This window comes from Vicia villosa, linkage group LG4 (genome assembly GCF_029867415.1).
Source record: "Vicia villosa cultivar HV-30 ecotype Madison, WI linkage group LG4, Vvil1.0, whole genome shotgun sequence".
Taxonomy (NCBI): Eukaryota; Viridiplantae; Streptophyta; class Magnoliopsida; order Fabales; family Fabaceae; genus Vicia; species Vicia villosa.
In genome coordinates, this window is record NC_081183.1 from 143,482,250 (window position 1) to 143,494,538 (window position 12,289).

The 12,289-nt window shown below is 37.1% G+C and overlaps 1 protein-coding gene across 1 annotated transcript; it reads right to left on the reverse strand.

The window, feature by feature from the left end:
• Positions 1-514: 514 nt before the first annotated feature.
• LOC131595364 (ras-related protein RABB1c) lies at positions 515-4,502 on the reverse strand. The gene is made up of 6 exons (XM_058867704.1): positions 4,232-4,502; positions 3,601-3,740; positions 2,062-2,144; positions 1,178-1,382; positions 950-1,018; positions 515-813 (listed from the first exon to the last, which is right to left on the reverse strand). The coding sequence occupies exons 1-6, from the start codon at positions 4,275-4,277 to the stop codon at positions 721-723; spliced, it is 636 nt and encodes a 211-aa protein (XP_058723687.1). The 5' UTR covers positions 4,278-4,502; the 3' UTR covers positions 515-720.
• Between the last annotated feature and the right edge of the window lie 7,787 nt (positions 4,503-12,289).

Genomic DNA, 12,289 nt, shown 5'->3' on the forward strand with positions numbered 1-12,289 from the left:
TGAATATCTCTCCAATAACATAATCGGTTTTTAAAACTTTGTATTAGTATATAAACCATTATGTGTAGTTGGACTTGAGACTTTATAAACAAAATAATTTGACATTTGCCAATAATTAAGACAAGTAACACAATCTTGAGATCTGTCAGTTTCTAATAAGCAACTAAGTTAATTAGATAGAAACATCAGAATTAAGAAATGAACAAAGAAGAAAAAGGAGGGTTTATATAAACAAAACAATTTACATTTTTATTTCGTTGAATAAGGTCATAAAGAACTACAAACTTGATGCATTAATAATATAAGAGCAATTTCAAACACAACAAACCATGTCCACATCTTATTCCCATATTAAATATATTACTGAGTAGGATGTATTGCTCCTCTAGTTCCTGCAGATAAGGTGCTGTAAAACTCAGTAATGAGTTTTGCCAATATCTTATCAATAGCATTTTGACATATTTCTGGCCCTTGGGGCCAATATAATACCAAGAATTATATTTCAACAGAAAAATGAAACAACAAATCAATTAACTATGCACACAAATATAAACAAATAGTCAGTTTAAGTCGAAGATTTAAAATAGGCCATTATACAATTATCTGATTTAATCAACCCACGACAAACGTATATACTTTCATATATCCAAACCCAAAAGAGAAGAGAGTACATAAAGAACTACATTTGAAACAAACAGGTTGCAATATGTTTGTTTTACTTCAACTGCAGCAGCTTCCACCAGCAGCAGAAGGGCCATCCCTACCTCCAGATGGTCCGGGAATTCCACCATATCCTACTTTTATTCCATAAGACTGCAATCATATAGAAATTATCAGTGACTTGTTTCTTGAATCAGGAGACTACACTTTTCTCATTATAATCATAAAGTGGTAAAACAGTCGAGGTAAAGAATGACGAATCTAAATTGATGAAATAAGAAAAGCTAACCTCATTTGATACATCAAAAACTCCATCCTGAATCTTTTTGTATATGGTTCCTGCTGTTTTTATGAAAGCCTGTAAAAGGATAGGTCATATTAAAATTTTCCTACATAGACAGTTTTCCAAAATATTCAACCTAAGAACTTAGTTATGTACAAACTACAAAGTCTGACTTTCCTTGTGGGAGATGGGAAATAAACGAAGAAAAAAAAAGTGTATGAGGTGACTTCTGACCTCTTCAACATTCTGAGCAGTTTTTGCTGAGGCCTCCATGAAGATCAACCCGTGCTCCTTTGCAAACTGCTCACCTTCTTCTGTGCTTACAGCCCGTCTGTGAGCAAGATCACACTTGTTTCCAATCAGCATAATTGTCATATTTGCATTTGCATGCTGCCTTGCATCTTCCAACCAGCTAGCCAAGTGATTAAACGTCTCCCTCCTATTGGTAGACACGGGGTCAGCATTACTTATACTACCTTAGTTAAAATAAATAACACAGAGTTCTAACATGAAACTACGTAGATATATCCATGCATCAAAATTGTCCTACATATTAAGTAGCTCCCTCAAATTGGATACACTCAAAAGACATATCTCCTAAGCATATAAGAACTCAATGTTTTCTATCAAAATGCTTTTCAATAACCTGATTTTTTTGTTCGAAGCACACATCTCATCTTCCCTAAAAAAATTCCAAGTAATTTAGCCCAAGTTATAAAAGGTAAACAGTTTAATCTTCTAAATAAACAGACCAAAATGTTTTACAAATCATATTTCAAGTGATGGAAGATATAAAATACAATATTGCATGTAATCCGTGAGATGGATTGCAAGATGATGGTAGATTAAGTTAATAACCCAAAAGAAAATCATTCTCTGCTAAGGGCCATCATACGATAATGTCTCTCTTTTATTCCTTTTTTTCCCAAAACTTTAGTGTGAGGTTATTTTAGAGACAAGCGAACCGAGTAACTCACAGTCTAGCATGAGTGACTCCATCCATGACTTGTCCCGGCAATTTTAATTATTGCCCACAATGTATTGCTTCTTTAAGTGAAAAAAATTATTGTATTTTGGGATTTCAAACTAAGACAGTAGAAATCTAAACTTGAGGATACCTGGTTATATCATAAACAAGCAGTGCACCTGCGGCCCCTCTGTAATACGACCTTGTAATAGATCTGAAGGATTCTTGACCTGCCTGAAATATAACGAGGAAGTTCAGTACCTTCAGGTACACAATTCATAAAACTCAACCAACAAATAAAGAATATTTCCCTTCCCTGAAATCCGGATAATTATTCTATGCTGAAAAGGGACTGGATATTGTTTTTATATCTCTTTTTATATAATAAGTGGAACACTGACAAGATTTTTGATCATTATAGACAGAGATATAGCGCAAAATTTCAACAAACAAGGTCACATAAAATTTCACTATGAGAGGATGTTAGGTTCCTTGTTTGCAAGATGGGTTGGGTTTAAAAGGGAATTATTCGTCCCTGTGAGTTTATTAATGACAAATGGAAAACATACACAAAGGAATCTAATCTCCTCACTAGAGCATTCTCTTGTTCATACAATTCTTATGTAAATGAATTCCTAACTCCACGGAGGTAATGACCATATTTATAACCATAGGACCAGCATACAGATTTGAACAATCCTGACTAACTATTCCTAAATCCTAATAACTAACTGCTGCTCCCAACTGACTATTCCTAATAAATAAATGCAGCTCGTAAATTACCAAAATGGATTTTAACATATATATTATTTTTTCAGCATAATGTACAAAACTGTTACAGACCAACCTTCTTTACATGCATAATTATCTTACCAGTTTTATTAGGTAAATAAAATCTATTATATCAAAAAGATAAACAAAAGTAACTTCGAAAAGATCATCTAAAAATCCATCACTTCACCCATAATATGCAGTTTTTTTCCCAGGTGATTAAATGAGATCCATCTTATAAAAAGAGTAGAGAAATGAAGGGCAATTAGAGACATGCATTGTAGTCAAAATTCAAAAGTGCAGAATCAATTTGTAGACACTGCAAAATCTGCGAAGTGATGCTTCAAGTGGAATCAATTTTAAGAAGAACAACTGCTTTTTCTTTCAAATACCAAAAAACTAAATACCATAGCCAAATCAAGCTTATCAAGTTTGGCAAAGTGAGCGTGCGTTTATGGGTTTTGGCTACGAATCCAAACATATGCAACAACCTTTACCCTCTTCCTATAATAAACTTAAAGGGCATTAAGAGAATTATTACAGGGCCTAACAGAGGATCTATTTCGGTAGTCAATCTAGAGAAACTCATGTTCAGCACGGTATTCTTTAAAACAAAATGACATGGATATCAAAGTTATAGGGATATACTACAAATATGACAAACAACAACATCCACCGTTGGCCCATTACCCAATATGGTTCCTATCTGCATAATCCTCCATATGAAAACCAGCCAGTGATTCAACAAAAAACAATAATATAAATATCATGTTCAACCAAATAGAAACCTTCAAGGTGAAACAGCACCCCAAAACGTCTTCAATTAAAATGATAACAACAGCAATAAATGTTCCACAGATTTGTAAATAAGTATGAACATTGAACAGGTTGTAATTATTTAAGAAAGAGCTGAACAAACCGTATCCCATATTTGCAACTTGATTGGCTTATTATCGATCGTGATCATCCTAGCACCAAACTCAACACCAATGGTCAAATCATGAACGGGTTGAAAGCGCTTGTCGGTGAACTGAAGTAAAAGACACGACTTTCCCACTCCTACACAATTTTTTAACAAAAGGATCAAAAAATTTAAACTGCACAAATATCAAAAACAAAATAAAACTAAGAGGAGCAAACTTATAACACACTCAATTAGGTTCTAACCAGCAATTGAATTCAAGTGCTCCCAATCGATCATGCTCATTAAAAACTAGAACTCAAAGTTCAAAAAGCATGTACCATAACACAATCACAATAAAACACAATAAATAAACGTATCTACACATTAATCAAATTTCATTAATCAAAATTGTTAGCATGTAACAGCACAAGAGAATCAAATCAACATCAAATATCTTCAATTATCATAATATTATATCGAATAATTCCCAAAAACAAAAACCCCTATGAACAAAACCCGATCGGGAACAGAAGCTGGGAACTCAACGCACAGGCGTGATCAAGGTTTAACGATGATGATAATTAAGAGATTAATTGAGATTAAGATTAATAAAAAGGGATTAGAGAGGGTTAATTGAGATGATTACCAGTGTCGCCGATGATGATGTACTTGAAGAGATATGCGTAAGACATTGCTGTGTGCGAGAGAGAACGAGAAGGAAGAGGAAAGAAAGAAAAAGCGAAGAGGGGAAAAAGGGAGAAGGAAAAGGAAGAGAACGAAAAAATTAGGAATCGATAATTGAGAGTCAAAATCGAATTATAGAGTTTGTTTCCAGCGAGGCAAAATACGTTTTGCTTTTCAGTTTCTCTCTCTAAATTCTTTCCTTCTTCGTAACAACTTTCTTCTTCCCTACGAAAACGATCATACTTTACACGTTCCTATCATATTATAAATGTTGTATTATTAAATTTTAAATTATACTTTCAAGGGTAATACACAATCATATAAATGTTTTATTAGTATTAAGTTTTAAAATTATATTTTTCAAATATAAATATGAAAATAATTATTTTTTTGGAGAGAATAAAAATAATTATAAGATATAGTTTATGAGTCATTGTTGATCATAGGATAAAAGTTGCATTAAAGACGTGATAGCATATAGACATGATTACTTATCATGTCGGCTAACCTAAACTTGGGCCCAAGGATAGGACATGAGCCTACATAATTTGGAAGTTGGGCCTACTACACATATGACATTTTCTAACTCAGGAATTAACTTGTCACCCCCATTTTTTTAATCTAATTTTATTCTTGTTAAAAAATGTTGAGATACAAAGAATTTTCAGTATATCGATAATTTGAAATTTCCGGTACATACTAAAAATTTCAAATTTATGGTATCACAGTATTTATTTTATTTTTTTTTTTGCAAAAAAATCGGAAATTTCAGTTATAAGAAAATTTTTGGTACATCATATCGGAAAATTTAGTTAATTTGAAATTTCCGGTACATACCGGAAATTTCAAATTTATAATATCACAGTTTTTTTTGCAAAAAAATACCGGAAATTTCGAAAAATTTGGTAATTTTTTCAAACTTTCCGGTAAAAAGTCACGGAAGTTTTTAAAAATCCGGTATTTTTCAAAATTTCCGGTAGAAACGTATATTTTTTGAAAATTAGTGACTTTAAACAAGGGTATAATGGTAAAAGCATAGCTTGGGGGGGGGGAGAGAGGTGGTGTCGGATATAATTTTAGAGTTAAATTATCTTTCTAACTTTATGTTGTAAATATTTGTTCAGGGTTGACTACATCCTATACAGTGATTACACACTTTATAAAAACTTAAAAACATAGTCGTAGTATTAGTAGATTAAAATATGAACGTAGTTATTACAGAGACATCTTCATTTTTCTATTAAAATGTTGGAATTTCAATTTTTTTTATAAGCAACTTTGTATTGAAAAACACAAGGGTTGCAAACTCAATACAAAAACAACGAAACAAAAGACCACATAAGGAAAGCTACAAGCGGCAAAATTAACCATCAATCAACTCCGCAAGCTTACAAAACCACCTAGCCTTATCCAAATCTAAACCTCTTTCGGCAATGATCGAAAACTAATTCCAACTAAAAGATTTATTACTATTAAGAATATCCTCAATAATCCAACTCTTATTATTGAAAACAATATCATTTCTACTCCACCAAATGCACCAAGAAACCAACAGCAAAAAAAAAACATAGAAAAAGAAGGTTGACCAAACAGTATTCGGAAACACCAAACGGGAAAATTAAGTTTGCATAACCTTGCATGTACTCGTGTCTTTATGATCATAACATTAATATTGAAAAACTTTATATAAATCTCATCCAAGATTTTTATTTGCAGGCAATATTCTACTATATTTTGACATCAAAAGGCACAAGAGAAATTGGAATTACAGATAACTTACATGTATTTCATAGATCATTGGTGAGGAAATTTGGTTTAGTTTTGTCTAAAATGTGAACGCTGCATTCGAATTTTGAAATACATATTTTTTTACGAATGTTCTAGAAATTGAAATCTGGACTGCTTTAATGGTGAATTTAAATTGTCTTCTGTTTTATTGGATGTAGTTATGTTGCACTTTGATGTTGTCACAAAAGCTATTGCATCTAAGGATGTTAAACCAGGTGATATTCAGTTTGATGTTGGAAAATTATATATCAATAAACAGGTGTTTGTTTTATGTGAACATATGCTTTAATAGGTCTGCACAAAAGTTGTCAAGTTACGGTTCGACTTTGTTATCGGGAGGTTGGATTTTGGTTCAAATAGAAGACAACCATTTGTTATGATGAGATGAGAAACAAGTGACAAGTACAAAGAACCTATCCAGAAGTTGAAACACGATGACACCTAATGAGAAAATGTGGATGTCCTTTTAAGTTCCGTGGGTACCATAAGACGAATAATACATGGATATGTAATGTGATTTGTGGTATATATAATCGTGTTTTGTGTCACAATTTAGTCGGTCATCCCAATGTATGTCGTCTAAATTCTGAAGAGAAAAAACTAATTAAAGTTGCCTCTGTCTCATAGGGTTTCCCATTTATGTTTTGTTACTTGTCAATTTAGTTTTTGGTTTGATTTTGTCATAACCGAGTCTCCTCACATAGTTGTGCATTATAGGGTTGAGTTCTTGATCCATTTTACACATGACTAAATCAAACTATTTGATTAAAGACCTAGAAATATGCTTCTAGTCAAATAGTCCAAGGTTTGAATCAAGAAGCACATTTATGAATGGTTTAAGTTGTGCCAAATCCCGACTCATAATAGCACTTCATTTTGATGAAAATTTGAAAATATTGAAATGTGATTCGAATCACACAGTCTCATGACTCGAATCAAACTTTGTGGAAAAATCAGGGTTTTAATTCTATGAGTCTGATTTGAATCACTAAACTGCATGACTCTAATCAAATACATTTATAAGAAATAGGATTTTGCCTATGTGAGTTTTATTTGAATCACAACAATGCATGACTCAACTCATAGAGGTTTGATTTGAATCATAAACATTCTTGACTCAAATCAAATTCATACAATAAGTTTTTGGTTGAATAGAATCATGGGAGCAATTTTTATTGGTTCTTGGATCTTAATTAAAATCATTCACTCTCTTGACTCGAGTCATACTTCTTGCCTGTGACTTGAATCAAATGACGTTTTTCTTTCATTCTTGTGCTTAATCTCCAACACATATATAAATCTTTCTTTAAAATCCTGTTCACATTGTTCATAACATACATACCCACTTTATGATTTAGAATTCACAACACACATTTTCTCTCGACTTTAAAAAATGATTTTGAATTTTGTTTTGAGTTTTGCAACCGAAATTTATCTTCATCTTCAACCTCTAGCATCACCTGTTGTTATTTGGGTTAAATTCTCATCTTATGGTGTAAGATATTTGAGGAGGATCATTTTGTGATGATTCCTTAAAGATTCCAGGGTTGGCATCTCTGTGTGTGTGTGGTTGTGACTGGGATCGGCAAATCCAATAAAAAAATGAGTTTCTTCTCTTTAGAATTACTTTTGGTAGAGTTGAGTGAAAGACTACATACAAGTTGAAGTATTCCATATCTTCAAATAGTTCAAGGCTCAAGAAACAAGTGGCATTGACTAAAGGTTACTACATAACATAAGCTTAAAGATGCATTCTTTAGGATGGAAGATTAAAGTCAAAGTCGAGTAAAGATTTAATAAGAATTTAGTGTCAGAAGTTGTGTACAATCAAAGAGGATTCAAATTGATGATCTTTACTTTCAACATTATTTGATTGTGATTATACTAAACAAATATGTGAAACTTGTCAAAATCATAGCGGAAGAACAACAAAATTTTCACGAGCAACCATTAGAGACTAGATTAGGCATAAGTAATGACGAATTTTCGAACCACTATAAATCCGACATACTATCTTTTAGGATTGGATATTAGATTTCATGTTTTCTTAGAATATCATGATATTAGGGTTTATCGCATTAACAGTTATTTCGTAAATAAGATTTAGGTTTTGTTAGATTGAGACTCTAAAACTTTCTTACTTTTGATTAATCATGAAAATTGTAATGTTATATTTCTTGCTCAATTGAAAATACTCTTTTTACACATCCCGTGTAAATTGATTTTTATTCAATCGGGATATTGATTGGTTTGATATTTTTCATCTATCATCGATTTTTGGTTTTTGATTAAGTTTTCAATTTGTTCCGTCCAAAAAGCATATGCATTTTGTACGTAAAATTTTTGCTACACAAAAACATTTTTAAGCTCTAATTTTCAAAAGTAAATTTTTAATTGGTCTAATTTCTTGAAAGGTCTATTCAATTCTCATTTCTAGACCATTCAAATCCTTATTCTCCCCTAAGAAACTAATATTACAAGTTTATACAGATATAATTAGCAGAAAAAATATTTAGTGGATAAGATCTAACATAGATCCAAGTTTAACTATTAGAACACTATGAATAATAAACCTAACAACATATAATTCTAGAAATCAATAAGGCCCTGAAACCATACAAAGTATAAAAGCGATAAAGGTCATTTTCTCTTCTTGCTAGTAAACGAAGGTCTTAGTGGTTTGATTAGTAGGGAAATAGAGTTGAATCTTCTCTAAGGGTTTAGATTATGAGCCTCTAATTTGGTGGTTTCTCATTTTCAGTACATGAATGATACTGTCATCTTAGTTGATCCGCCAGTCGATAATGTTTGGAGCATCAAGGCTATTCTTAGAGATTTTGAGCTAGCTTTAAGCCTTTGGGTGAAATTTTCTAAGATTATTCTGATAGGGGTTAATGTGGAGCCTACTTTTTTAGAGTATGTTAGTGACCTTCTTCACTGTTAGAATGAGTCCCTTGTGCGTAAATATGTAAGGCTGCTAGTAGGGGTTATTCCAAGCTGAGAGGCAATTTGGGATCCTCTGGTTAGTATGCTATAAAAAAGGCTTAATTATTGGAATCAGAAGTATGTTAGCTTAGAGGTTCAGGTTGTCCCTCTTAATTCAATGTTTAATGCAATCCCAGTCTTTTATTTGTTTTTTTATGAAATTGCTGGATAAGATTTGCAGGAAAATAATTCAGATCCAAAGAAGATTGTTTTGGAGAGGTGTAAAAGGAGATTCAAAGATCCTATGAGTTAAATAGGTAGATGTATGTAAACCTGATCGTACCTGATCAGAAGAATCGTCAAGGCAGCAGAATCTGGCTTGGAGAGCAAGATGGGGGGGGGGGGGTACCTGCAAGGTTCTCCGATGCTTAAGTTAGTAGCTATCAGAGAATGAGGGTTGAGAGTGAAGAATAGAATACCTGACCCTCTAGTGAAAGAGGGTATTTATAGCCCCCAGCGCTGGGCCAAGGTTCCCTAATTGGGCCAGATCCAATTGGAGGCCCACGTGCTAGGGAACTGCCAGAATGTCCCGTGCTAGGGCTGAGTCAGCAGGAGACTCACGTTCTGGATGCACATAGCGTAGGGTTCGGAGATGGTTGACCGAATCCTTCGCTGAGACGTGACGCGTGGTCTTCGCGCGTGGATAGCTCTTGGTGGTTATCCAGTGAGTGGGCCCAAAAGATTTGGGCCTGCTCGGCCAGAGTCTTCGCGCGGGGGCAGCCCTTAACGGTTGCCCAGCAATTGGGCCTAAGGGAATTGGGCCTGCTCGGCTGGTAACAAGGGTTGGGTCTGCTCGGCCCAGTCCAGAACAGGAGCCCCCCAAGTCATTAGCCTTATAAGGGTGGTGACTTTGACGAGGAGGTTTAGCCGAGCACGGGTAACGTTTCCAATTCTTGGGCTACTCGAGGATTTTGGTCGGCCGTTGCCTTTGGTTTTTGACGTTTTGGTTGCCACTCGTCAGCGTGATTGACAGGTGTCAGCTGTATGGGCTGTAATCATTACTGCGCCGTTTTTAGGGATGGAAATAGGCGGCGTCTTTTGGAGTTCCCAAGACCTTTGGGACGCGTGGCAGCCTTTCGTGGAGGGAGCCGCCTTTGGGGTGTAGGCAATGATGGCGTCTCCTAGGCTGCCTAGGCCATCATGACACCCTTTGGCCTTCTTTCCCTATATAAGGAGTGAGGAGGTCACTCATTTGACACTTAACATTTTCCAAGCCTTCAAGATTCGCTCACTGCTCTCCTCCTCGTCTCGTCCATATCTTCTTCGCTTTCTTCAAGTAAGTTCCTCGTCTCCCTCATATCTTTATTTAAGTTTTATGTATTAGCTTTGAGTGCAGAGGGCGCGATTGATGAGTGTGACGAGCAAGGTTTATGAATTAACCGAGGAAACCTAGAAGATAATCGTTTCTCCCATGCGTTTGCCGAGTGAGTTTTGAGTGAACAGAGCTAGAACGTTTGAATGAGACGTCCAGCTTTTAGGATTACTAGGGAGTAGTATGAAGGCCACGAGCAGTGGAGGTTGCATGTCTCGGTGAGGGCATGAATTTGCCGACCTCCGGTGCGTGCGACGATTATGCTGGGCGCTTTAGATCGTCGGCCATTTGACGATTGGGGGAATTTTCCTCGTCCCTTTTCCTCGCCCTTTCACTTGACTTGCGGTGGAAGGGTGGATTTGACCAGTCGAATTCACGGTTTCCTCTGCTTTTCAGGTAAATGGCCGATGAGAACAAGGATGATGTCGTCTTCGACGTTTCAGATGGGGACGAAGCTGTTGGCTCGCAAGAGGACGTTCCCGTCGTCGAGACCTCCCCTAGGGCACTTGAAGAATGGGTGGCCGTTGCTCCGAGGATGATTGCATCGCGCTTCACGAGTCGTCCCAAGGAAGCCTTTAACGTCATCGAGGACCTTGACCAAGACGAGGAGCCTTCTTGGGGCGCCTTTGTGCCCAAATCTCACCAGAGGATCTGCTCGCAATTCCCCGGTCCCCGTTTCGCAATGTATGAGTTCGTTTTTAAGGAGGCTGGTCTCCGTCTCCCCTTCATTCATTTGCAACGGAGCGTCTTCAGTTGGTTGCGCCTCTGCCCGTCTCAGCTTCATCCCAACGCTTTAGCGTTCTTAAGGGCCTTTGAGATCGTATGCGGGTACTTGGAGGTCGAAGCAACTCTGCCCTTTTTCTTCAGAGTGTTTCATTTGCAGAGGTTGCGTGACCCGGACGGCAAGTGGAGTTGGGTGTCGTTTAAGCAGCCGAAGAAGCTGTTCGCCATTTACCAGGACTCTATCAAGCATTTTAAGAGTCGGTATTTTATAATCAAGCCGCTCACTCCTGATGCCGAGAATCATTTGTTTGAGGAGCGCGAGTATATTGAGGATGGGGTGAGGAGAGTGGGCCCGTCTGCTCGGTTTCCGTTGGAGTGGCAGCCTGACCACTTCGAGCGCGGGACCGACTATTTCATCTTCCGTGACGAGGACCTCAATGAGCGTGATACTGGGGCGTATCAACGGCTCGCCTCCTTCGTGGACGGGTTTAGACCGGCAATATGTACATATCCCAACGGGGATCCCCTATTCGAGGAAGATGGAGGCCCTATGCTGGAGCCTCGGCACATCAACACCAAAGCTATCCTCGAGTGCGGAAGTTACGGGGACGCTATGATTTTGTTAGGTGAGATAGCTATTATTTGTTCAAACAATACCTTTTTGGTTCTAACTCTTTATTTTGCAGGAAAAATGGCCGACTTGCATGACAAAGTTACGAAGATGCGGGCCAAGAACAAGGGGCCATCAAGGTGTCTGTGAAACGATCGCGGGTCGAGGAGGTCAAGGCGGCCGCCGCGGGTGTCCCTGACAGTGGCTCTCCTTCGTCAGTTGGGACGACCTCGCGTGGTTCTCCAGCCGGAAAGAAGCAAAAGAATGAAGGGACCGCGGAGCTTCGTCCTCTTATCATTGACAACCCCTCCGAGGAAGACATAGTGCTGCCCTCTTGTACTCTGCATAGGGGAATCTTCTCAAAGAAAAATGTTTTCCTCGAGCGCGAGGAGGTGAGGCACATCGTCAGGCGGGACCGGGTGGCTCGAGACAAGGATTTGTCCGAGGACCTCGAAGGGATGATGAGGGTGGCCGCCTTGGCCTTGGCTCTTAATGCTCAGAATGTTTGTCCTCAGAAGGACTACGATGCTCTCCAGATCAAATACGATGAGCTGGAGCACGAGTTCGAACAGTACAAGGACAAGTATGAGGTCCAGAGCGGC